Source organism: Podarcis pityusensis (genome assembly GCF_964106645.2).
Source record: "Podarcis pityusensis genome assembly, chromosome: 9".
In the NCBI taxonomy this organism is placed as follows: Eukaryota; Metazoa; Chordata; class Lepidosauria; order Squamata; family Lacertidae; genus Podarcis; species Podarcis pityusensis.
This window is the reverse complement of record NC_138034.1, coordinates 74,693,459-74,720,629: the sequence shown is the minus strand read 5'-3', so window position 1 is coordinate 74,720,629 and position 27,171 is coordinate 74,693,459. Positions and strand designations below refer to the sequence as shown.

At 41.5% G+C, this 27,171-nt stretch overlaps 2 protein-coding genes across 7 annotated transcripts in view; both read right to left on the bottom strand.

Moving 5' to 3' along the window:
* The window catches only part of LOC308485349 (uncharacterized protein), a 63,120-nt gene extending 36,857 nt beyond the window's left edge, over positions 1-26,263 (bottom strand). The window contains exon 1 of the mRNA XM_081021151.1: positions 26,189-26,263. The gene's annotated coding sequence lies outside the window, so the exon portion shown is untranslated. The remainder of the gene's footprint in view (positions 1-26,188) is intronic.
* On the bottom strand, positions 64-26,193 carry LOC308485360 (C-type lectin domain family 4 member M-like). Of its 6 annotated transcripts, XM_081021180.1 has the most exons (8): positions 26,105-26,188; positions 25,089-25,217; positions 12,490-12,600; positions 10,488-10,586; positions 9,261-9,347; positions 8,077-8,228; positions 7,080-7,189; positions 64-414 (listed from the first exon to the last, which is right to left on the bottom strand). In XM_081021180.1, the coding sequence occupies exons 1-8, from the start codon at positions 26,163-26,165 to the stop codon at positions 273-275; spliced, it is 891 nt and encodes a 296-aa protein (XP_080877306.1). In that variant the 5' UTR covers positions 26,166-26,188; the 3' UTR covers positions 64-272. The 6 variants fall into 6 exon arrangements, with proteins under 6 accessions (XP_080877306.1, XP_080877307.1, XP_080877308.1 ...); XM_081021181.1 differs by lacking the exon at positions 9,261-9,347 and having other exon boundaries at positions 26,105-26,193; XM_081021182.1 differs by lacking the exon at positions 12,490-12,600.
* Positions 26,264-27,171: the final 908 nt, after the last annotated feature.

The following is a 27,171-nucleotide window of genomic DNA, read 5'->3' as shown; positions in this document are numbered from 1 at the left end:
ACCCAAGGTACCACTGTACTTAACCCGAGGTACCACTGTAAATGCATTAAACAAAGGCTATGGTTGGACGCTTCCATTCTTTATTTTTGTAGCCATCTACGTCTGTGCTTGCAGAATAAGGAGTTTTCAAGGTGACTTTGAGGGTTGATGGCAGAGATGCCAAAATCTAGATGGCAGAGTGTGGATTGTGCATTAAAACAGTGGGGTGGGTGATCTCTTGTTTTTGTGTAGAGATTATGCAATCCAGTTTCATTCATCTTAAAGGTGTCTTCTTAGAGCCAAACATCATTAGGCACCTTCTTACAAATATACCGTATGTGCTTCCCACAGTGTGATGCTATCCAGCAATTGCTTCCACATTCAAAGGCCAATGCACCACAGTTCCCTGGTCTTGGCTCCCCGTCATTCCAGTACCTAAAAAGAAAAGAAACAGCAGCACTGATCAATCAAGATGAGATGTCTACCTCCTCACCCGCTCCCTGTGCCTTCTACCATTAAAAAGATGTCCAGCTTTTTCTCTCTTAACATCCATCCATAATTGTGGTGGATTTTTCTCCCCATATTTTAGAATTCTAACCTCAGATCTGCTCTGTACCGTTGTGGGTGTTGGAGAGAGAATTTTGGAAGAGAGATCCATACTCTCTTGTAGGAGAGATAACACAGTAGTGATTGTTGTGAGCATATAAAAACTTCTCACATCCATCACCCACCCCATGAATGAGGATAGCAATGACACTATACAGAAACAAAAATAGCTATGTCCTCAAATGAAATACAAATATAATCTATAACCACAAATGTATAACCACATATGGATCTTATCAAAATCTTACATGACGGTTCTAAGTTTACTCTAATCAATTATCCATAGTTGATAAAGGTATCATCCTAGCCCCACACTTATTGTCACTTCTGCTAAGGCTTTGCATTCTCCAGTGTCCATTGTATATTGAATCAAGTCCCACTACACAGCACGAAGATTCTGTGGTAAGTGTAAATCTGTAACTCCCTTATTTTTAGCTCTCCAGGAATCTATTAAATTGATGTTAATAATAATGGTGTACTATAGGGACGCGGGTGGCGCTGTGGGTAAAACCTCAGTGCCTAGGACTTGCCGATCGTATGGTCGGCAGTTTGAATCCCCGCGGCGGGGTGAGCGCCCGTCGTTCGGTCCCAGCTCCTGCCCACCTAGCAGTTCGAAAGCACCCTTAAGTGCAAGTAGATAAATAGGTACCGCTTTATAGCGGGAAGGTAAACGGCGTTTCCATGTGCTGTGCTGGTGCAGGCTCGCCAGAGCAGCTTCGTCACGCTGGCCATGTGACCCGGAAGTGTCTTCGGACAGCACTGGCCCCCGGCCTCTTAAGCGAGATGGGCGCGCAACCCCAGAGTCGGTCACGACTGGCCCGTACGGGTAGGGATACCTTTACCTTTACCTTTAATAATGGTGTAATGGGTGTTTTTTACTCCCATGAGATGTTTGGGTTGGATCTGCCCTTTGATCAAGTCTAAGATCACATACAACAGTGGTTCCCAATTGGTGGTCCACGGACCACCCACCCAGGGGCTCCATGGCACCATCCACATAAGAAAAACTGCCACAGAGATATCAAAATGTTCAAAGGTAGGGTGGCCCATGGTTTGGCTTTTGAAAAACAAGGAGTCTGCAGTACTTAGCTACCATTTCCCCCCGAAAGTAAGACATCCCCCCAAAATAAGAACTATAATAATAATAATAAATAATAAATTTTATTTATATCCCGCCCTCCCCAGCCGAAGCCGGGCTCAGGGCGGCTAACAGCAATCAAATAATCAAACAATCAAATAATCCAACATTCTAAAAACATTTCATTATAAAAATTAATTAAAATCAAATTAATGGCAACCGTTAAGAAAAATTCTGTGCAGGTTGCCAGAGGAGGGAGTCAGGCTGTGCCCTGACCAAAGGCCTGGTGGAACAACTCTGTCTTGCAGGCCCTGCGGAAAGATGTCAGATACTGCAGGGCCCTAGTCTCTTGTGACAGAGCGTTCCACCAGATTGGAGCCGCTGCCGAGAAAGCCCTGGCTCTAGTTGAGGCCAGCCTAACCTCTCTGTGGCCTGGGACCTTAAGGATGTTTTTATTTGCAGACCGTAGGTTCCTCTGTGGGGCATACCAGGAGAGGCGGTCCCGTAGGTACGAGGGTCCTAGGCCATATAGGGCTTTAAAGGTTAAAACCAGCACCTTAAACCTGATCCTGTACTCCACCGGGAGCCAGTGCAGCTGGTATAGTACCGGATGAATGTGATCCCGCAGCGAAGACCCCATAAGGAGTCTCGCCGCGGCATTCTGCACCCGCTGGAGTTTCTGGGTCAGTCTCAAGGGCAGCCCCACGTAGAGCGAGTTACAATAATCCAGTCTGGAGGTGACCGTCACGTGGATCACAGTGGCTAGGTCAGGGCGAGAGAGATAAGGGGCCAACTGCTTAGCTTGGCGGAGATGAAAAAATGCCGCCTTTGTTATAGTTGTAATCTGTGCCTCCATAGAGAGGGAGGTACCGAAGATTACACCCAAACTCTTAACGGACGGTGCTGGCACTAATTGCACCCCCGCAAGAGATGGGAGTTGCCCCCCCAATCCCATATCGTCCCGTCCCAGCCAGAGGACCTCTGTCTTCGAAGGATTTAACTTCAACCGGCTTCCACGTAACCATCCAGCCACAGCTTCCAAACATCTGGTCAGTGTGTCTGGGGCCGAGTCAGGATGGCCATCCATCAACAGATAGAGTTGGGTGTCATCGGCATACTGATGGCAACCCAGCCCAAAACTCTGGACAAGCTGGGCGAGGGGGCGCATAAAGATGTTAATGTTGGCTATTTGCAGTATAGTAGCGCTGCAGAGAGCTTGCTGGGGAGACCATGCATTAAAAAGGGACTCAAAAATAACTTAAACAAGGTTTTAATTACAAAAACAAAAACTCCTTATACACTAAATACATCAACAAACAAACAAACATGACCCAACCACCAACCCATCCCCCAGGGTAATGGGAGAGCTAGGTGCTGCTCCTTATATACTACACCCAATTGCCAACACAGCTTAATCAATACAACTCAGCAGCACCTGCTATGTTTCACAGCTGTAAAGCTGGGTCTCGTTATCTTGCTCTGGCCCTTGCTCTGGCCCCTTAAAGACATACACATTGGGTGGAACAATGATGAACCTTTACATTTAAAGTAACCATTCAACAGTTCATAGAATCATAGAATCATAGAATCATAGAGTTGGAAGAGACCACAAGGGCCATCGAGTCCAACCCCCTGCCAAGCAGGAAACACCATCAGAGCACTCCTGACATATGGTTGTCAAGCCTCTGCTTAAAGACCTCCAAAGAAGGAGACTCCACCACACTCCTTGGCAGCAAATTCCACTGTCGAACAGCTCTTACTGTCAGGAAGTTCTTCCTAATGTTTAGGTGGAAAAGCATTGGGGAGAGTATCGCACCCTGGGGCACTCCACACACCAAGGAGTGGCGCAATGACAATTCCCCCCCAAGCGCCACCCTCTGTCCCGGACCAGAGAGAAACGAGCGCAGCCATTGAAGGACTGTGCCCTGGATCCCCACGTCAGCAAGGTGGTGGTCCAGGAGTTCGTGATCGACCATGTCGAAGGCTGCTGACAGGTCTAGAAGAATCAGCAGCCCCGACCCGCCTCGATCCAGCTGCCTGCAGAGATCATCTGTTAGGGCGACCAGAGCCGTCCCGGTCCCATGACCAGCGTGGAAGCCGGACTGGGATGGATCCAGAGCCGATGTTTCATCCAGAAACCTACCAAGCTGTTCAGCAACCGCTCTCTCAATCACCTTACCCAGGAATGGAAGATTCGAAACCGGGCGGTAATTGGATAGATCTAAAGGATCTAATGATGTTTTCTTTAAGAGTGGGCACACCACTGCCTCCTTCAGTTCCCCTGGGAATATCCCGGTGCCAAGGGACAAATTGTTGATATCCCCCGGGGGGCCCGCACCTCGTCTGGACACGCTCTAATCAGCCAAGACAGGCATGGGTCAAGAGAACAGGTGGTGGGCTTTCCAGCTCGGAGGAGTCTGTCCACATCGGCTGGGGATATCTGGTCAAAGTGGTCCAATACTGAACCCGAGGACAGTCGAGGGGCCTCCAGTTCCTTTATTGTATCCAAATTGGCAGGGAGGTCATGGCGGAGCAACAGGACCTTCTCCGCAAAAAAGCTCGCAAATGCCTCACAGCTGTGTGTCAGATTGTTATTTAAATTTGGCTGTCCTTCAAGGGACGTTAAAGACCTAATTATACTAAATAATTGCGCCGGGCGAGAGCTAGCGGATGCAATGGAGGCTGAGAAGTAAGACTTCTTAGCGGCCTTCACTGCCATCTCATAGGTTTTCAAAAAAACACTATAAGATGTTCTTGAGGCTGCGTCATGGGCACCCCGCCATACTCGCTCTAGCCATCTGAGGTCCCGCTTCATTTTCTGAAGCTCCTCGGTAAACCAGGGAGCCCGGTTTCTGTGGGGTTGCAGAGGGCGCTTAGGTGCGATCTCATCGATGGCTGCCAGGAGCTGCATATTCCAGCCCTCAACAAGCTCAGTCAATGAGTCGCCAGGGGGAGCAAGGTCCCGCAAGGCTTGGCGGAATCTATCAGGGTCCATCAGCCTCTGCGGGTGAGCCCAAATTGGCTCGCCACCTAAGCAGGGTGGGGGTGGAAAGTCAATCCTGGCTTTCAGTGCGTAGTGATCAGACCATGGCACCTTCATGGAAGAAGACATGATCACATCTATACCGGTGCCAAAGATCAAATCCAGCGTGTGGCCTGCTTGATGTGTGGGGCCCGAAACAAACTGGGAGAGCCCTAGTGTCGCCATGGAAGACACCAGGTCCAGAGCCTGTGAGGAGGGAGTGGCATCAGCATGGATGTTAAAGTCCCCCAATACCAATAGGTTAGGGAACTCCAAGGCCCAGCCGGCCACCGCCTCCAATAGGCCTGACAGGGTGGCTGCTGGTGCGCTAGGTGGCCGGTACACCAGCCAGACAGCCAAGCTCACCTCAGAGCCCCACACTAGGCCAACACATTCAATGCTGGGGATCGATGGCGATGGTAGAGCCCTGAAAGAACAATCTTCCCGGATTAATAATGCCACCCCTCCCCCCCCGGCCCACAGTCTGTGACTGGTGGAGGACGGAGAAACCCGGGGGCACCATCTCTCGTAAGGTAACAGTTTCCCCTTCGCGCACCCAGGTCTCCGTCACACAAGCCAGGTCGACCCCCTGCGAGGTAAAGAAATCTCGCAGAGTGGCGGTTTTGTTGCCTATAGACCTGGCATTGCACAGCACCAGTGACGGAGGTGAGTAATCCTTGCTCACCCTACCCTCGTCCCTCGGGATGGGGCGCAGATTGGAAGGGGTACGAGCATATCTGTATCTCAATCCCCTTCACCTATAACATCTGACCCCACCGCCATACTTCCCTCGCCCCTCCACGGTAGCAATCCCAAGCCACATACTGGCCTCCATTTACAAAATAGAAAAACAAAACAAACCAAAAACAATTATACCCAAACAAAACCAATCCCCACCCCAAACCACAATAAAATGGAACAAAATAAGAATACACAGACAAAAACCACCGTTCACGGTGGTACAACAAAGTAAAAAGTAAAAGCGCCTTTAAAACACTTTAAAACATATAAAAACATTTTCAACATTTGCTGCAGCAGCACCAATGTCCTTCAAACTGTAGCGGAGGTGAGTCTGGGCCCCGCCCCCTAGGCCTGGTGGAATTAGCCTGAGGAGGGAGCGGCCTTCCCCAACACTCACAGAGCAGCTGTTATATAAGGCCTCCCCCGAACATAAGGCCTCCCCAGAATATAAGGCCCCCAAAGCTACCGTAAGGCGTTTGACTCCTCTGGACCGTAGTGGCGGGTGCAGCTGTGCAGCTCACTGATTGGCCGCAGCACAGCCAGAGCTGTTCAGGCAGTGCGAGGTCTCTTTAAATCAGAGAGCCCGTGCCGCCACCAGGACAAGCTGCCGCCTGCTGCTCGCTCTGCCCTGACGGAGTCTGGCTGACTCCCAATTAGACAATAACTGTGTACCGTATTCTTCTTCATGGAAAAATAAGACAGCCCCTGAAAATAAGACCTAGAGCATCTTTGGGGTCAAAAATTAATATAAGACACTGTCCTATTTTCGGGAAAACAGGGTAACTGGGAACCACTGGCATACAGGGTTTAAGTTCCCAGCTAGTATTATACAACCCCACTGCCCATTTGTAAAGTTTACTCAATACCTATGCCCAAAAGGATAAGTGGTTGGTATTGGGTGCAACAAGGGAGATGAATGGAATTGGATTTTGATCCAGGAGACCTTGCACAAATAGAAAGTGACCCTCTGTTAATCTATTCTTGGTAATAAATGCCAGACCAGCTCGCTGTTCTACTACCAAGCTGTGGATGAGTAAGATCTTACTCTGATCTTGTACATCCATCAACACGGTTGAAAAGTGTTGTTAGATACTTAAAGGGAACCATGAACTGTCTTAAACTGCCAGCTGACAGGAGGTTGGACTAGATGACCCTTGGGGTGTCATTCAACTCTAAATTTCTATGTGTCTGTGATTCTATCCAAGAGAGTGACATGAACTACCCTCTCTCATACACATACCTCATCTGCTATTATTTTAAGTTAGAGATTGCTGGTTATTCAGATTGTTTAGCAGATAACTGTAGAAATATTTTCCTAAAGACAGTGTTGCTCAGCTTTAGGTTCCTGCAACTCCTTTTGAAGCTGAGCTAATCAGAACAAACCATTTAAAAGGATGCCTTCACCCTCTTCTGAATCACCGCATTCACTAGGTTAGAGAAGCAGGAAGAGAAGCCTTTCTGTCTCTGCAGCCTAGTGAGAAGCAGCAGCCGCTCACCTGGGCAATGATGTGGAGAAGTACATATGTAGGTCTTTGGTAGTAGAGAAAAGTGCATGCAAAAGTATATTTGGAGAGGGAAAGAATTAATTATGAAAACTGAATCCGCAACTTTTTGGAAGTCATACCATTAACAAATGTTTCTTCAAAAACTTACGTGAGTGAAGCTACTATCCCTGACAGCCATGTCCATGTCACTCCCTTGTCTTTAAAGAGTCCAATCCAAAACCACCGTTTACGGTCTTTTACTTGCTTATTCACAAATTGCTAGGGTGAGGTGGGGTGGAGAGAAGGAACAAACAGAACATCTTTCTAGACATTGTATTTTCTCTCAGAGACTATAGTCCTTTACAGACATTCAACAGGAATAAAACAAACACATTTCAAAAGGAGTAGATGTCATCATTGAAGGCCCAATTCACATATTTTGGGGAAGCAGTGATCAAAAATATACAATGTATTCCAAGTATGGTTGCAGTATCAATGCATTAAAATTTTGGCAGTTTTATTTTTGATCTATTTCCTAATGATCCCTTCAATGGAATTTGTGATCTGATATGGATGACATCTAGCAGGACAGTGACCTATGTGGCAAATACTCCAATTTCTGCATCCATGTTTGTTGGTTGGTTCCAAAGACACTGGAATCAGTCTGGTTGTGGTATGCTTGATGGCATGATGATGGGGTCTCATACATGTCTATGCCCTGTAGCACCCCAGTATCCCCTCTGCCAGGGCTAAGGCACTGGGAGGGGTTTATACCTTGTAAGCTCCTCTAGAGTCATCTCCATGATACTCTCATGCCAGAGGGTGGTGAGGGAAGCCTTCTTTCTGAGCACTCAGTACATCTCAAATAGCAGAGTAAGACTCTACAGGCAATCAAGGGGACAGTTGCCCCTCACGTATCTACTCCTCCTCCTTCAAGGCCTCCTTTCTGACTGCCAACTTCAGTTTATTAGAGTTCAGCAGCTCCAAGAAACCTTAGTTAGTCACAGATGGTAGCAGCTGCTCCCTGTCCCACCCAACCCATGGCTTGACTGATGGAGTTGCTGTCTTGGTTGCATACCAAGAACTTCTTAACTGATTAGTGATAGTAGGATCCCTTTGGCTCAAGAAGATCCCCTACCTTTCCTATACTCAGCTTTGATGCTCACCTGTTCTTCCGATGTTTCGAAAGAAAGGAGCTTGGCGCCTTCCCTCTCACACTTTTTTTGGGAATCCACCCATGAGTGTTGCTCATGAGAAAAGAAATAGAATGTCCTTGCATATATAACCCAACCATCATTCAAGTTTCCAATAAGGTGGTCTTTGAGTCAAGCCAGATATGGAGGAAGAATAGAAAAAGAAAACAAGATAGGCAATTTAATGGGATAATCTCAAAGGGTGTCCAGAGCAGAGTCTGTTTCCATTGTGTTGGGTGTGTTTCAGTTGGTAAGGTTCAAGAATGCGGACAAGGAGCTTGGATTGGTCAGGACATCTGCAACTATGGGGATGGCCCTGCCTGGATTCCCGCCACTCTTACCAGGGTGACTGGGCCAGTCTCCTGCAAGGCTGGATGTTCACTTGATGTTCAGGTCCACTACCAGCCTGTGGACCAAATGCACTGCAACCTAGCTGATGCCCCAACTCCAGCCACTGCTACCACACCAGAGCACAGGGACAAGGTGAACAATCAGCCTGGCTCACAGGATGATGCACCTGATGAGAACCCTGTTTTGATTCGAGACATGATATCCAATCACAGGACATTTGAGGATCTGGGCTATTGCCATTGGCCCTTTAACTTTAAGTTATGATTCACAGCTTGGGAGTTTAGAAAGCCAATCACATTGGGAGTAGCAGTGGCACAGGACTTCAGAAATGCATAAAGCAGTTGCTTTGTCCCTGTTGTCCAGTTCCATTAGTTTAATAAAGGTTCTTGTTGTCAATGGATCTTGCCTCGTGTGAACCCACCTAAAATTCATTAGCTGTATAAGAAGTGGTTCCAATGAAGGAGAACCCACTTTAGAAACCTGTGCAGATTAATGGAGGACCCTATCCTGACCTAGCTTTGGGGTCTGGGTACAGGTCTTTTAGGTGACCTGTTTTGATTGTCTCTGTTATAGCAAAGAATGGCAAAGTCTTTTCTTTCCTAACCATAGAGGCTAAATCAATTAAACAGTTCAGGAGAGCTGAACTGAATATCTCTGATGTTTCCCTAGGGTGGCTGGATGCAAAGGAGGGCACCAGTCTGCTCTGGCTCTAAGAGTTTTCGGCTAGAGGAGGGGCTTTCAGCTGGGGCAGAATCAGGGCAGGTTCCCAATGCACTACAAGTCTTCAGCATCATAGGGTATCTTACCAATTTCTTTTTGCAGTTCATCATTTCTGTTGGCAAAATACCGCATTTCCTCTGATATGTTTTGAGCTACAGCGAGTATTTGGAAGTCTAAAAGATTTGAAATTGTTCAAGGCAAAAGAGTATCTGAAATAACAATCTGCAAATATTAAGAAACCATTTTCAAGCATTTTAAAACACTTTCGCCTGAAACAAGAAGCAGAGCTCAAGGATTGGGTTCTTATGAATATGAGGGCAGACTTGATTCTCTGTGGCTGAGATCACCAATGAAAGGCCTCAGAAGAATCCTGCAGCTGGATCAGACCAAAGACCCATGCAATCCATGAAGCCAGTGTGGTGCAGTGGTTAAGAGTGGTAGACTCGTAATCTGGGGAACCGGGTTCGCGTCTCCGCTCCTCCACATGCAGCTGCTGGGTGACCTTGGGCCAGTCACACTTCTCTGAAGTCTCTCAGCCCCACTCACCTCACAGAGTGTTTGTTGTGGGGGAGGAAGGGAAAGGAGAATGTTAGCTGCTTTGAGACTCCTTCAGGTAGTGAGAAAGCGTGATATCAAATCCAAACTCTTCTTCTATCCTATTCTCATATTAAAACTGGCTCGTGAAGTATCTCTAATGTTCCCTTCCTATGTCCTCCTTTTCTGCTGGGAATCACAGGGTCAAAAACCAATTCCCACCTCGAGTCCCACAGTAAAGCCGAATATACAAAGAATACTTTGTAGTTTTCAATTATGCTTCGTGAAATCTAAGAAAACAGAGGCGCCAAATCTCTTTTTCTGATGAATACTGGGTTTCATTCCGCATAGAGCTAAGAAGAACATTATGTCAGTGCAGGAATTTCTCCTTGTGCAATGCAATCTTCAGCCCCTTTCCCTCCAATCTGTTCTGAAGTTTCCCCCACCCTGGAGAGCAGCTTTGGTGATGGCATGCAGGGAGAAGGGGGGGCAAAGTTCCCTTGTGCCAGTGCTAAAATCTTGCAGTAGCACAAACATTGTGAATTACAGTTTGATGGGGAAGGACAGCATTTCTAGTGGGGAGATGGGAGAATCACAACCATCTGCTTTTCTTCCTGCTGAGCAATGAAACAGTGATAAACTCTATTGGGTGTTGAGTTTCATTGAATACAGTATATTTATTGCTCACACAATATGAATCCCAAACTACAGGAATTGAAGCCTGTTTAAATTAAATAGGGTCTAGCAAAAGTGAGGATGTGCATAAAAAAAATGCTTACCATCCTTGTCTTCATGGATTGTATCAATCCCAACAACAAAGGTCCGAATCATATTCATTGCCTCCTGAATCTCCTCTCTCTTTTTCATTTCCTTCTGATCTAAGGAGGAGGTAAGTAGAAAAGAAATGAAGAAATTGTGTTCTAGCAACCTGGACTGATGAGCTGGGGGAGGGGATACTTGGTTTCAAACTGCTTTTAATATTGAATTTAAATTGCTGACTTGTAATGCAAATAAACATCAAATCAACAAAAACATGAATATGACTTCTATTAATATTTTCTTCTCCCGGCCTTTGATTGTGGCTCCCCTGGTGGTTGTGGGTTGTGATACATAAGTACAACATTCCTTGTTTTCCTAGAGTGGACATGCAGGGGGATTTTTGTTCCAGCCAGTTGGAACTTCCTTTTTCCTCCTGGGCTGGGACATACTGTCTTTTGTATGTGACTAGAGGTGGGCATGACCTTACCTGTTCAGGTAACAAAAGCAAAGGGCACGCAGCACCCTCTCTCTTTTCCATCTTCCTTATGTCGTGTGAACTGCAGTAACTGCCAGTCTGCAGTCACTGGGATTAATCAACCATATGGGGTAGATCCAGATGTATGTACTTTTTAACTACTTTTGTTTTCAGGGATCCATCTGTGAACTGAATGTGTGAGTAAACCACTTTTATATACTTTACACAAGATTGTTGTATGTTTATTCTTTTAAGAGGGATATAAGGGGACTTACCAGGAACCTAATATTAAGAAGCTTAAACAAACCCGCAACCAGTTATCTGGTGTGCGTTTAAAAGGGGAATGTAAAACTCTGCTAAGTTATAGAACATGATAGCTCAAGTTAGGAAGGATATTAATAAACAATATATTCTGTCCTGCCTCCCTGAACATTCCTACAGTGGTCTGAAGTCCTGTTTACATTTGGCCTGTTGCTTCTGTCATTAAATGGTTGGCCTTCCTTAGAGAGCTTTAAATTTTTGGGTGTCTAGATCAAGGGTAGGCCAACTAAGGCCCAGGGGCTGGATCCGGCCCAATTGCCTTCTAAATCTGGCCTGCAGACAGTCCGGGAATCAGCATGTTTTTACATGAGTAGAATGTGTCCTTTTATTTAAAATGCATCTCTGGGTTATTTGTGGAGCATAGGAATTCGTTCACCCCCCCCCCCCAAATATAGTCCAGTCCCCCACAAGGTCTGAGGGACAGTGGACCGGTCCCCTGCTGAAAAAGTTTGCTGACTCCATTCTAGATGCACATTTCCTCTTTGTCCTACGGACGTGCATTTGCCAGGCTGCCTCATACTCTGCCATATGCAAACTCTTGGATCATTTGATTCCCTCCCCCCAAGATTTGCTTACTTTGGAGTGCCCTTTAAAAATGAATTAGCTAAGCAAGTAGGTCATGTGTTCATCTATCTAGTGCTATTTTTCTAGAAAAACAGGCACAGGAACTCACCATGAATTTCTCCCTTGTTCTCTTAAAATGGCAACGGCGCCCAACTCAGAGGGGCCAGAAAAGAGTCCTGATGAATTCCGGCTGAAAAAGGCCCTGCATATATCTAGATATTTAGGTAAGCTCTGGACTCACCCACTTTGGTCATGGCCTTATCCTCTGCAGCCTGTTTTCCCCAAGCACTTTCCTTCAGGGGACTGGAGCCCTAGCAGAGGGCAGGGTGGTGAGGATCAGGAATGGGGGCTCTCCCCCAGCAAATGAGGATTAGTTGGGAAAGGAGCAGAGAATTGCAATTGGGAAAGGGAATTGTCCAGGGTGTTCCAGGGACTTGTGTTAGCCTGTGCTTCTGTTCCAAGTGCTGGAACTCACTTATTCAGGGAGAACAAAACAGTGTCATTGCTCTCAATGAATGACAGCTGTAACTCAACCCCTGAAATCAAGGAGGGGTGAAATGGGTAAATGGAAGGTGGAACCTGCCATCTCTTTTTGGAAATGCTATTGGAATTGAAGCAAAGCCCACAACAGTAGTATCAATGTACGCCAATTGTGTACTTACATAGGAGGAAAATCAGCAGTGTCAACACAGTAAGGGCGATAATCACAGATACGATAATGTATTCACCCATGGGAGAATTTATGAGGGTTACAAAGTCCTGAAAAACAGATGCTTGAAGACAGAAAATTCTGCTTTAGCCATCGGTAGCCAACATATCATTGCTCCCCAGAAAAAATGATTTTCATACACTGTGGTAGCCATTAGCCAGAGACATTCAGTGGTTCAGGGGGTGGATCCTTGGAAAGGTAAGGAGATGGAGGAAGCAAGGCGAGATGCCTTGCTGCTTGAGGAAACTTTTCTTTCTTTTTCTTTTTAAAAAAGTTTTAATCTATACTTTTCAAGTTTATAGATTTCATTAGTTTTACAATCATTTTAACATTTCAAAGTTTGACTTTGAAACCACTCTTTCTGTGGTTCCTTAAAATTATTTTTTAATATATTCTGCATATCCCAATTCATTTAACTTACTCATTTAATTATCTACTTTAAATATATACTCTTATGAAACTGCACATTATTATTATAATCCTCCTAATGTTTTTATCTGTTTTCAACTTATCTGTAAATATTCAATAAACCATTTCCATTCTTATCCTTCCTGTAAGTTTCAACATTTCTGCATATTCCGTAAGTTTTTGTAGCTGTTTTTCCTTTGCTGGGACTTCTGCTTCTTACCACTTTGGGGCAAGTAGCATTCTTCCTGTTGTAGTAGCATACATAAATGAATTTCTATACAATTTAGGTAGCTCTGTCCCTATAATTCCCAAAAGAAAAGCTTCTGGTGAAGCATTGCCACCCCACCCCAGTCACCATTCTCCCCCTCCCCCTTTTACCCCCTTTTCTTCCTAATGCAACACTAATGTCTCAATAAATGAAACTGATCTGTAGAAAATGTAACTTGAAAAATAAGAGTCATTGCACATACTTTTGTAAACCAAGAAATCTTTAGTAAAAATATAAAAAGAAAGAAAGAAAGAAAGAAAGAAAGAAAGAAAGAAAGAAAGAAAGAAAGAAAAGTTTCTGGGGTGTTTTTTTTACAAAAGTTATTTTGAACATCCATTTCAATTTATTGTATATCATTTCCCAGTAAGCGTTAACCTTGTTGGATACCAACGATATATCATTCCTTTAATATCTTGATTGTATATTATTCTTTGTGCTAATACTTCTAAAACTATTATAAACAACAAAGGTGACAATGGACAGCCTTGTCTTGTTCCTTTAGTTATTTTACAGTTCTCAGTCAGGACGCTATTTACCATCAACTTAGCTGACTGGTCGGTATATACTGCCTTAACTCCTTTTATAAAATTGTCTCCACAACCCATATACTCTAAAACTTTAAACATAAAATCCCAGGAGACATTATCAAATGCTTTCTCAGCGTCTAGAAACATTAAAGCCACTTGTTTTTCATTTCTCACTTGTAAATATTCTAATATACAAATTACATTTCTAATATTATCTTTCATTTGTCTTTTTGTCAAAAATTCAGCCTCGTCATAATAATCACCTTTTTTAATACCAGTTTCTTTTTTTCTTTTTTTATACAACAAGAAAAAAACACACACAAAAAACACAAATACCAAATTACACACAAATTACAAAAATAACCATAGACACATTATTTTCTTGGCAAACAATAAAACATCTATTGGTCTTAACACTAAAGACCCAACTTCCCATCTATTCCATATTTCAAATTCATATTACGTATTGCCAATACACATTTTTTTTCATAATTAAACTTATTCTCAATAAATCTAATTTCTTCTATCTACCTAGCAACTATCACTGAAGTTCCTCAAATGCTGCAACAGAATTTAAACTACTATATTTATTTTTCAGATATTCTTTGAAAACCTCCCATTTAGAAACAAATTCCTGTTTTGATTTATTCTTTATTTTTTCTGATAAACCATCTAATTCGGCATATTCTGTCAGCTTTTGGATCCAATCTTGTATAGAGGGGATTTCATTACTCTTCCATTTTGCTGCGATCAAAACTCTTGCTGCCGCCATCGCATATAAAAAGATACCCTTCCTCTTTTGTGGAATATCCAAATCTGTTATTCCCAGGAGGTAGGCCTCTGGTTTTTTATTGAAAGAAATCTTTAGCATTTTTTGCATTTCTGCATGTATACTCTCCCAGAATACCTGTATTTTCCTACATATCCACCACATATGGTAGAATGTTCCTGAGTCTCCGCATCTCCAACAATTACTTGACACATTTTTATACATTTTTGAAAGTTTCCATGGTGTTAGATACCATCGATGTTGCATTTTTTGAAAGTTCTCTCTAATTGTGTAACAGTTTGTGAATTTCCAATTGATCTTCCATAAATTTTCCCATTGGGCTATGGTTATTGGATGGCCAAAATCCTGGGACCACCTCACCATTGCCACTGTTACCTCCTCCTCCTTGACTGTCCAGTCAAGGAGGAGTCGGTAAGTTTTGGAAAGAGTTTTTCTTTTAGAGTTTACAAGATCAGATTCGAATTGGGAAATTTCTGCTGAGAACCCCTTTCGTTTGTCAGATTTAAATTTTTCAAATAACTGATGGTATTGGAACCAGTCTGAAATGTGTTCTCTTATCTCTTTTTAATTTTATTTGGTTATCCTCATTTTTTAGAAGTATTTTATATGTTGGCCAGCTTTCCTGAGTATTTTTCCGTTTTACTGCTATGGCTTCTACTGGAGAAGTCCACCACGGGACTTTAGGCTCCATCAGGTCTTTATATTTTTCCCATACAGCAAAGAGTGACTTTCTTATTATATGGTTGGTAAAATTTTTATGAATTTTCGCTTTTCCATATATTAGGTAGGCGTGCCATCCCCAACGGTTGTCAAAACCTTCCAGGTCCAGGAGGTCCGGATCCTGCAACGTGCACCAATCTTTTAGCCAGGTGAAACAGGCAGCCTCGTAGTAAAGTTTTAGATCGGGTAGGGAAAAGCCTCCTCTCTCTTTTATGTCTATTAAGATCAGGTGTTTAATCCTAGGTTTCTTCCCTTCCCACAAGAATTTGGAAATTTCTCTTTGCCATTTCTTGAGACAACTTGCTTCACCCAGTATCGGAATCATTTGAAATAAAAAGATTAATTTTGGAAGCACATTCATCTTTATAATGGAAATCCTACCCAGAAATGTTAATTTTAGTTTGCTCCAGATTACCAAGTTTTTTCTAATCTCTAACCAAGTTTTGGTGTAATTATCCTGAAATAAGTTTATGTTCTTGGGGGTAATCCAAATACCCAAGTATTTCGCTTTTGAAGAGATTTTCAGGCCCAATATTTTTTCTAAGTCGTCCTTTTCTTCTGTGGTTACATTTTTAACAAGCATTTTTGTTTTTGTTATATTCAGTTTAAAGCCTGCCACATCTCCAAATTCTTTAATCAATTCCAGCACTCTTTTCAGACTTTCTTTAGGGTTTTCAGTCATAACAAGTAAATCGTCCGCAAAAGCTTTAATTTTATATGTTTTGTTTCCCAGAGTGATGCCTTTAACAAGCTCATCCTTTCTTATCTGATTGTTCAAGACTTCCATCACCAAGATAAATATCAGTGGTGACAGTGGGCAGCCCTGTCTTGTTCCCTTGTTTATTTTGCACTCCTCAGTAATTCTTCCGTTGATGATCAATTTTGCATATTGTTCCGAGTAGATGGCATTTATTCCTTTACAAATATTTTCTCCCAGTCCGATTTCTTCCATTAATTTTTTCATAAACTTCCAGGACACGTTATCAAAAGCTTTTTCAGCGTCCACCAACATAATAGCTGCTGGTTTATCAATTTTAATATCCAAATATTCTAATACATCAATCACACATCTAATATTGGATTGCATAAATCGTCTGGGAAGAAATCTGGTTTGATCTTTATGAATTATCTCGTTCAGCACCATTTTTAATCTATTTGCAAGAATGTCTGTGAATATCTTGTAATCGTTATTTAGCAGTGCAATGGGTCTGTAATTGGCCATGTTTGAGGCATCTGATCCCTGTTTATGGATAAGAGTAATAAAGCTGTCCTTCCAGGTTTTCGGAAGCTTTCCATTTGCCAGAATATTATTCATTAGGTCTTTCATGGGAAGAAATAATGCTTGTTCTAACTTTTTATAGTAATTAGCTGGAAGACCATCTGGGCCCGGTGTCTTTCCTAATTTTGATCTCTATATAGCTTGTTGCACCTCCATAGCTGTTATTGGTGAGTTCAAGATTTCAGTTTTTTCCTTAGGTATTATTGGTAATTTATTTTTGCCGAAATAATCAATTATTTTTTCTAGAGTCTCTGGACCTTCTTTATATAGTTTTCCGAAAAAAATAGCAAAGTTTTTACTAATTTCCTTCGTTTCTTGAATCCATTTGTCTTCAATTTTAATTTTATTGATAATTCTATCTTCCTTTTTCTTCTTTAACTGCCAGGCCAGAAGTTTGCCAGGTTTATTTGCAAACTCAAAATTTCTATGTCTCAACCATTTTATCTTCCATTCTATCTCATCATTTATTATCATGGAGAATTGCGTCTGTAGAATTTTTATACTTTGCTTAATTAGTTCATCATCTGGTTTTTGGAAAAGGATCCTTTCCTTTTTTCTAATTTCCTCCCAGATCTCCATTTTCTTCTTCTCCTTTGTTTTCCTTTGGAATGTGTTTTGTTGTATAAAGAAACCTCTTATGACGGCTTTACCCGCGTCCCAAACCGTCTCTAGATCTACTCCTTGATTTAAACTAAACGTAAAATATTCTTCTAAGATTTGCTTGGCCTTCTGTACAATTTTTTCATCGTTTAGCATACTCTCATTAAGTTGCCACCTTTTAACCTTTTCTTCTTTCCCTTTAAAGTTAACCCAGACCGCATTGTGATCTGAAATTGTCCTTGGATGGATTCCTGCTTTTGTAATATTATTTAATAAATCCTTTATTGTCCAGATCGCGTCGATTCGTCCCGCCGATTTATGTGGCTCTGATTAATGTGTAAATTCTTTATCTGCTGGATTCTTAAACCTCCAACCGTCGAACAAATTCAGGAGTTCTATTAACTGGAAAAATGTAGTTGGGAGTTTGTTCTGCCTCTTTTCTTTCTTCTTTATTGTTCTGTCCATGTTTGGATTGACTACTCCATTAAAATCTCCTAATAATATAATTTTTTCCCCTAAGTATTCTATGACTTTTTCTTCCAGGAATTGATAGAATTCGGATTTTCTTTCATTTGGTGCATAAATTCCAATAACTATCACTTTTTCATTATTGATCTTAACCTCTATAATCACTGTTCGGCCTTTTTCATCATTGTAAAGCAGTTTTGACTCCAGCTGAGGTTTTACATAGATTACCACCCCTCTCTTTTTTTCTTTACTTGATGCAATAAACTCAAGTCCCAATCTCTTATTTATTAATACTCTTTTATGTTTTTCCGCTACATGAGTTTCTTGCAGACAGATTAGGTCATATTTTTGCTTAACCAGAATATGTTCCATCTTGTTCCTTTTTTATTTTTCATTTAAACCATTTACGTTCCAAGTAATAAATTTATAATCCATACTTTATTTCTTATGATACGTCAACGGGTTAAAAAAAAAAACACATTCAAGGTCTCAGTATACATTTAATAAATTCCCTTCTTAGATCTGTCTCCTAACTCTCAACTGTTTGTTCAATTTCCTCTGATTCTCCCAACAATTGCCTTTTTCCTCCAAGGTCTTTCCGGTACTTTCTCCAGAACTTGTCCCTATCTAATGCCGACAAGCACTTTCTACGTTTCCCTTTAAAGAAAAAGGAGATGCCTTCAGGGTACTCCCAGTTTCAATCTATTTGCTAATACATTTGAAAAAGTTTATAATCATTCAACAGAGATATAGGTCAATAATTTTTTAGTTGCTCAGGGTCTCTATCTTGTTAAGAAATCAGAGTTATATAAGCATTCTTCCACAATTCTGGCAGTTCACCTGTCTTTAAAATCATATTCATAATGTCATTTAATTGTTATATTATATAATCCTGCATCTACTTATAGTATATTGCTGACAGACCATCAGTTCCTGGTGCTTTCAAAGGTTTTGCCTGTAAAATTACTTGCTGTACTTCCATCATTGTCACCAGTGCATTCAAAATTGTCATTTCATCTATTGGTATTTTAGGGATTATACTATCTTCTGGATATTTTTGCATTTTCCACAATATAGTTTGGTATAAAAACTCATTAATTGATCTATCTCTTTAGGATTTTCCACAACTCTACCTCCTATGTTAATTTGATTTATACAGGCTTACTCTTGCCTTTTTGTTTATTTGCCATGTTAATAATTTCCCTGGTTTATTAGACTGCTCAATTGTTTTTGTTTTAAATATTTAATTTTCCACTCTATTTCTTGATTTATTATAATTGAAAACTGTGTTTGCAGTATCTTAATATCCTGTTTCACCCTTTCTTTTCTAGGGGAATTTATTGATTCCATTTTCTTTCCTATTTATTTCTTGTAAAATTTGTTGCATGGGATGCATCCCTGCTTTACTTGCATCCCATACCACTTTCAAATTTTTCTCCTGATTTAGATTGATTTCAAAACAATCTCTTAATGTTCCCCCCTTTTCTAATATCTCTTGATTATTTAATAAATTCTTATCTAGTCTCAATGGCAATTTTGCTCTGTTCTTAATTCTATAATAATAGAGTTGTGATCTGCTAATGTCCTGGGTAAAATTTCTACCTTCTTTACCTTAGTGTAACAAATCTCTAACGGTCTATACAGAGTCCGTTTGACTCACTGAATTATTCTCAGACAAGTAAAATGTAAATTGTCTGTCCATCGGGTGTTTCTCTCTCCACATATAAATTAGACTTAAGTTTTCTGTCATCTGAAAAAGGCCTTAGGTAGCTTCCCTTCTTTTGTATCGCTTCTTCTTATAGTCCTGTCCCATTCCAGGGAAGCTACACCATTCATATCTACCATCAAAATTATCTTTTCATTCATATATTCAAATAAGATTTCCTCATCTCTTATAAAAATCAGCTTTTTTCTCATTTGGTGCATCTACCTCTATTAACATTCTTATTCTCACTTCCGGGGTGGCGCCATCTGCAATGGCGGACTCCCTCTGAACTGGAGGGACTAGCTCCGCGCGAAATGGGTCTTTTCTGCTAAGGCGAAGCGGGGACCCTTTTAAAAATCACAGGCGGATGAAGCCTGTGACCATGGGACACGGCGGGCACCCTTAGCGCCCCCCCAACCCGCAAAGGAACCCACTAACGGGTTCCGAAGCGAAGAGGGGGAAGTGGCGCGGTACTGTGAGTCAACTGTTATTTCCGTGGAACGAAGCCGCATAGCCGTTGCCGGAGAGCGCTGCCTTTTTCCTGGGACAATTTGGCTTCGAAAATAAGCACCCGTGAGTACTTAAACTTTGAACAATTGGACTTTAAATAAGGACTTGCGAACAGAAATGAATTGGACTTAAAAAATTTATTTCAATTTGGTACTGAAACGGGAAGGTCTAAACAGGAAGTCAGCCTTCCGTTTCTTTGTAGACAGAATAAAGCAAAGACAACGTAAACTAGAGCTCAGAAAATCGCTTTTAAAGGATTGGCTTTCATCATTTAAAATTGTTGAACCCCCCTTCGGCAGCAGGAGAAGAAGGGGGATCTTTTCTGGACTGTTTAAACCTGCAGAAGTGAGTTTAAAGTAAAGTAACTTTCCATCGTCCTGACCCTGGAGCGGGGTGTCAGGACTGACGTTTGAAGCTCATTGACCAGAGACAAACGCTTTTGACAGATAGCTAAAAGAAGAGAAACATAGTGATTCCATTGTTTCCTTTCGCACCTTAAAGGAACAAATATTGACAAAATATCTGAAAAAAGGAAACTCTGTTGCTAGACTTTTCTTTAAAAGAAAGATTAAATAGAAGTTTTCCCCCTAGAGGGAGACTGTGAAACTGTAACCAACTCCTGGGAGCTGGCAGCTGTTACAGATTACAATCGTGGGAATAGACATCTGACCTTCAGGACAATGTAGTCAGAAGCTCTGTTGTGTGCTTTCTATAAAACAAATGCCCTACTGGAACAGCTACATGAGAAGACGAATTTGATGGCTGATTCGATTAGAAATTTTGAACAGGCAGTGGGAAATTTTGAACAGGCAGTGGGAAAATATGTGGAGCCCACCCAGGAATTAAATCAGGAGTGTGCCCTGACAGAACAGGCCCAACAGGAATATGAACTTTCGGATTTGACAAATGAACTTGGAAAAAGCCAGATTTGGAAAGAAAAAGTTTGGTTTGGCTTGGAAATGGGGGGTTGGATAGACCCTCCTATGCAGGGATGTTTGGACTTTTCAAGTCTGGCAATGGGCCGTGAGATGTTTGGGATTGTGGGGGCTCTCAATTTTGGAGGGATTTTGAAACATGTTTTTAAATACCACATGGAATTTAGTGTCGATTATGGAAAAGAGGCTGATCTGTCGAGAAGGGTCAAAAATATTGCTAAGCTGGAGTTCCCACGAGTGAAACGAGCAGGAGACAAGGGAAAATACAGTTACAAATATGAAGAAGAGCTGCAGAAGGGACATGGAAGAGACTTAAGGGCCTCAGATATTAGGATACCAGGTTAATGTGCCAGATTGATGGGATAACAAGGACTGACAAAACCCGGGACCAGGAGGAAGGGACGCTGGATGAAGATTGGATTTGTTTTTATTTCTCTTTTTCACTACTAGGACTGTTTTACAAAATTGATGAATGTTAGAAAAATGTTGGAATGAAATTACTTGGCTTTAGTAAAAATGTTTAAAGAATTATGCAAGAATATTATGGTTATGAGAAGTTGGTAAAAATAAGATTTAAGTTTTAAGTTTCAAGGTTTTTTATGGTAAGATAAGATTAAAATAGTTTAAGGTAATGTAATGACAGAATATTATGAAATATGGAAAGGATTTGCTGTGACAATTAACAACCAGGATACAAGGAAGGGGAGGAGGAGGAGGTCAAGGAAAGAGGGTAATGATAGTTGAGGAGTTGAGAATAATGGATTTGTTTTTAAACGTTTTTAAATGTTTGTGGTGTATTTTTGTTTTTTTCCCTCTCTTATTTTGAATTTGTATATGTATGGTTGGCTTGTTTTTCTCTTTTTCTACTTTGTTTTTCTTTTGTAACTTTTAAAAAAAAAATTTTTTCAATAAATATCATTTAAAAAAAATAAAATATTAACATTCTTATTCTCTCTCCTTGTGATGTTATCTGGCTTATCAGTATTCTTCCTTACTCATCTTTAAATAATTGTTTTGGATCTAATTCTGGTTTTATATGCATTACTATGCGTCTTTTCTTTGTATGGTCAGAGGCCACAAAGTCCTTTCCTAACCTTTTATTGATCAGAATTATTCTGTGTTTCATCACAATATGCGTTTCCTGAAAGCAAATCACATCCAAATTTATTTATTTTTACCACATGTTCAATCCCTGCCCTTTTTGTTTTATTATTGAGTCCATTTACATTCCACATTAAGATTATCAATGCCATTTTGTCCCTTATTTATTTATTTCTCTTCTCCCCCTCTGTTGATTCTTCTTCATGTTGTGGCTCCAAACCAAATGCTCTTTCTCCTGCTAATTCTTTTCCATATTTTCTCCAGAATTTATCTGTTTCTGTGGGATCTCTACATCTCTGCTTTCTCCCTTTAAATGTAAAGGAGACTCCCGCAGGGTATTCCCAAGGAAAAGTAATTTTGTTGTATCATGGTGCATCCGTCAATTATTTGTAATTTGCTCTTTTCATAAGCAGTCTCATCGGGATTTCTTTCAAAATTATTATTCTCTCATCATCAATCTGAAAGTTTTTCTGATGGTGCCTCTGTACTACTCTGTCTTTAAATCTCTTTGAATAAAAAAACACCAATCACCCGACAGATTTTTTTACTTTAGCATATCTTGATTTTACACGAAAAAATTTATCCACTGCCACTTTAACAGTTTCTTCATCCATTTCAATCAAATTGGCAAGTTCTTTCATTATTTTTTTCACTTAATTCCACCGCCGTATCTTCTGGCAAATCTCAAACTAAGAATCAAATCTTTTAGATGTACTTGAAAAACTGTGATCTCATCCAGAGTCTTTTCATAAAGCAATTTTATTGCTTCAGTGTACTCCCCCATTCTTTCTTGCTCCCTCTTTGTTTCTCTTACCTCCCCTTGTACTTTCTTAGATGATTCCTCCAAGCTGGATGTATTCAGCTTTAAATCCTGTACTGTTTTCTCTAATTCTGAAGTTTTATGTGACAGTTCTGTAATTTCTGCTGATAGGTTTTGAAATGCATGCACATTAAAATCAGCCTTCTGTCCTAGTCTCTGTATACCCTCCCCCATCTCTTTTCTCATTTCTAATGAAATTCTTGTCAAATCAGACTTTTTGTCCCCTTCTACAATTGAACTTTTTCTCTGACTTGGAGTTGTGATGGGCCTGAAGGTGGTTTCTTGCCGACGTTAGCATAGCCATAGTATAATGTCACTATATGGTATCTTTCCTTTATTATAGGGAAATACTTAAAAAGGAAATAAAAAAGACCCTGCAATTATTTTTTTGGCCACACTGTGTCATTATATCACTATATTTCCACCCTTTGTCCCCAGTTAGTATCTAACCCCGTCAGATCCCAATAATAAATTGTAAAAAGGTGCAGAGCGAATAAAAATAAAAATTAATTCTTAGGTTATGTATTACAAAAAAATAAAAAAGAGCAAGATAAAAAAAATCAGCAATCTACAAAGTAATTCAGATTAAATTCAGTCTCAAAGTGTCCCTCTCCTTTAGGTTATCAAAAGGAGGCAAAGGAAATAAAAATATATACAAAATATGCATTTTTAAAAGAAAAAAAGGGAAAAGAAATGAAAACACAAAGTCCCACTTTCCTTTCTTCCCCTCCACAACATTTAAAGATCTTTGTGATTTGACCCGCTTCCTGGAAGATATTTATTAAGTCACAAAAATTCTGCATCCAGAGCTTTAGACAAATCACAAGTCAAGCATAATTCTTCGGCTGCAATGCTTGTAAAAATAATCACTAGCCTGTACTTCTTATTCTCATTCTTAATTCAGTCCCTGCATATTTTTTACATGCAGATCAACAACCGCATCCGGGGAGGGACCTCTTCTTTGCCACCCTAGTCTGGATCCAATGGTTTTATTGACACTACCTTAAATTCTTTTTCTTGCCTTGTCGAATTGGTCTGAATTCCTTTGTTTGGAAATGTCGCTGCTTCAATGGAGGCACAAGAGTCAGCTTGCTGTGGGTCTTTGATTGTGCCATGTGTTTGAGCTCAATCTGGGATCTTTCTCAGCTCCCTATGGAGCTTTGGGAGAATCTAGAGAGCATATTTTGACACCACTGGACCCTTCAGAAACTGAACTTTTCGTTCAGGCTTTTTTTGAGAAGGTGCTTTGCCTTATCCCCATTCTTTGATCCTCACAGAAATCAGGCTGCTCAGAGCAGACAGTCTCTGTCATCCACCATTATCTGTATCCAACAGGAAGTGCTGGAGGAAAATTTCTGATGAATAGCAAATAAAAATGCTAGCAGAATTAAAGTAAATTCAGCAGTATATAATTAAGTTGGGAGAAAGTGAGAAAGAATTACATGGAGTAAGTTATACTTAAATGGAGTAACTTATGTGGAGTAATTAGAATTTGCAGTAGCAGGAGGATAATAATTAGAAGGAACCATGGAAGGGGGGAAAGGGTGTTTATGAATAAATGTATTTGGCTGTTTTCTTTTTGTAAATGTGGAAATTTGTAAAAGTGTGGCATTGGACAGGAAGGAGCAGGCAGAGCAAAGAAAGTGATATTCGCCCTCGCTTGTTCCAGCCCCATCCGGCTCCCAGGATACCAGGCAGAGGCTGGGAGGAGTGAAGGCAAAGATCATCCTCACTTGTCCCAGGCCCCTCTTGACTCCTGGACAGCCGGGGGGAGTTTGGGAGGAGAGAAGGTGAAGATCCCCTCGCTTGTCCCAACGCCCTCCTGGCTCCTTGTCTCCCAGGCAGGGGTGGGGGCACACATAGGGTGCCCAGTGATGGTTGGGGATGTTAGCCCCTCAATGTTGCAGGGCCTGAGATCCTTGCCTCAACATATTTACATGGCTGAAGCCCCATGCACCTCCTATACCCAACGCCCTGGACAAGATACTCCCTCTGTACACATAATTCCACATACAGAAGCTTTACTGGGCTGGCCATGGGCTCTGTTTTGATGCTGCTGATGGGGCAGCAGGCTAACTGAGGAGGTGCAGTGTGGCTTGTGTGATCTACACATCTTTACCCACCCCAGCACCTGCTACCTGAGTCAACTGCCTCATTCTGCCTAATGGTAGAGCCATTCTAGACTGCATACAGTAAAGGAACACAACAGCCAGCAGCCAAGAGTGGGCTGAATCCTGGGGTTTCTATGGGGCTTAGTGGATCTCTGGCACCCAAGTGGCTGCGTAGGCTTCTCTCCACACTCTTCCCTGGCACAACATGTCTGGTTCCACTTTCTACCTGTCTCCCCATCAACTTCCCTTTCCTGTGCATTCCTCTACTTTAAGAGAAACCTCATCCCATATGACTGTGCTGTATACAGACCACCAGTTCCTGGTTGTTCTGCTTCTCCTGGAGCTGCAGGCTTTGCGGGCGCTGCAGGCTTTGCGGGCGCTGCAGGCTTTGCGGGTCCTGGCTTCCCCATCCTCTCAGTCTTGTCTGTGAAACAACAAGCTAGAATGAGACAACAACAAATGGAGAATAAGGCTATGAGCACATTAGGTATAGAGTGGCAACTTTCAGTATTAGACAAACCAACAAAAAGATGTTGTTGAGTCCAATATAACTGAAACATCTTTCTTTTTCTTATCCTGGCTAAATCTCAGTTTTAAACCAAAATAGATGTTCCATATGGATTCCAAGGCATTTTTAAAAATTGTTTTAGGTAATATAGCACATTCTCATTTTGCATCCTATCCCTCTCCCTTAACTCCTGGACATCTAGCTTACAGGACTCCAGTAAGATGTTCCCCATTTAATAGATAGTGTGGGACCTATGAGGTCTTCAGATGTTCCTGGGTGTCAACTCCCTCCATCACAGGGCCACATCTTCCCCACCTTTAATGGAAGGTATATTCATTTAATTATATAACTACCTCCTGATCATCAGAAAAGATGGAGTACTAGATCTGGTCTCAGTTGGAGAAATCCAATTGACTTTGGAGACCATGTGTTGGTCCTGGAAAAGAAGTAGGGGGAAGCTGTTTTCCAGGCTGTCCAAGTGTGCCATTTTTTATTTTATTTTTGCAAAGTCCCAGCCTAACATCTGATGCCGTGGCTTAAAGAAAGAAGAGGACTGTTGTCTAATCCCGTTTCAAAGCAATCTGAACTAGCAGCCCTTGATATGCTAGTAAATGGGTTTTTCCAAAGAATTGTATTTTCTGGATCATAATCTGGATCAGGATTTACAACCTGGAACCATGAATCTTAGCAGGGCACCTGTACACAGCCCTAGAATATACCACCACTCACTTTCATTGGGTGACCTGAATTCTAGTATTTAAAAGAGAAAAACCATCTGTAGTTTATAAAAGCTCCCTATCATTTTCCCTCTTGGTGACCTTTCAGTCCTGGAATGAGCCCTGCAAATATCATAGCTTGTAAGGAAAGTGTTACACCCATCAGACTTATTTCTGTTTGGATACCCTGGTGTTGCCATGGAACAATCTTTTCTTTAATTTCTTCTTAAGGTTGTTTCATCCTCCCACTGGCTAAGAACCACCTCCCTTGTGATGTCAGGCATTCCAAAACTCCTCCCATTTAGGCTATACCATTTCCTGATTGGCTGCTCATCATATCCAATCAGCATGCCACATAAAGCATAAGCCCAGGAAAATGTTTATTTCAGATCTGTTATACTATATTTATATATTTTCAAAATTTACTGCAATTTTATTTTTGAACGATTACAAACATATATTTTATTCAGTCTCTAAGAGCTGCAGTTTTGCATGCGCAGCTTTCAAAGTTCTCAGAGATTTGGGCTGTTTCTGTCCTTTGGTATATCAGCTCAAGGTTTTTAATTTCTGCAGTGAGAATCTTAGTCTTCTATTCATCCATTTGTCACACCTATGCAGTGCCCTCTTCATTGCATCCCACAATATAAGGGTGCCTATGTCTGGCAAGTCACTTTTCTTTAAAGTAAAGGTTCAAAGGTTTCGTTAACCATTCTTTAGAGACTGCATCAGTGAGATGACCACTGTTAAAGTACCAGTTCCAGGTCCTGGGGGGGAGTGTGTGAAAATTTAAGTTATGAAGACTGGTGAATGATCAGAGACCATTATAGACCCAATTTCTGCACCCACCACCTGCCCTTTGGTATTAATATTAGGTCTATACGGCCTCGGTCCTGTATACCTGAAGGAGCGTCTCCACCCCCATCGTTCAGCCCGGACACTGAGATCCAGCTCTGAGGGCCTTCTGGCGGTCCCCTCATTGCGAGAAGTGAGGTTACAGGGAACCAGACAGAGGGCCTTCTCGGTAGTGGCGCCCTCCCTGTGGAACGCCCTCCCATCAGATGTCAAAGAGATAAACAACTACCAAACTTTTAGAAGATATCTGAAGGCAGCCCTGTTTAGGGAAGCTTTTAATGTTTAATAGGTTATTGTATTTTAGTGTTTTGTTGGAA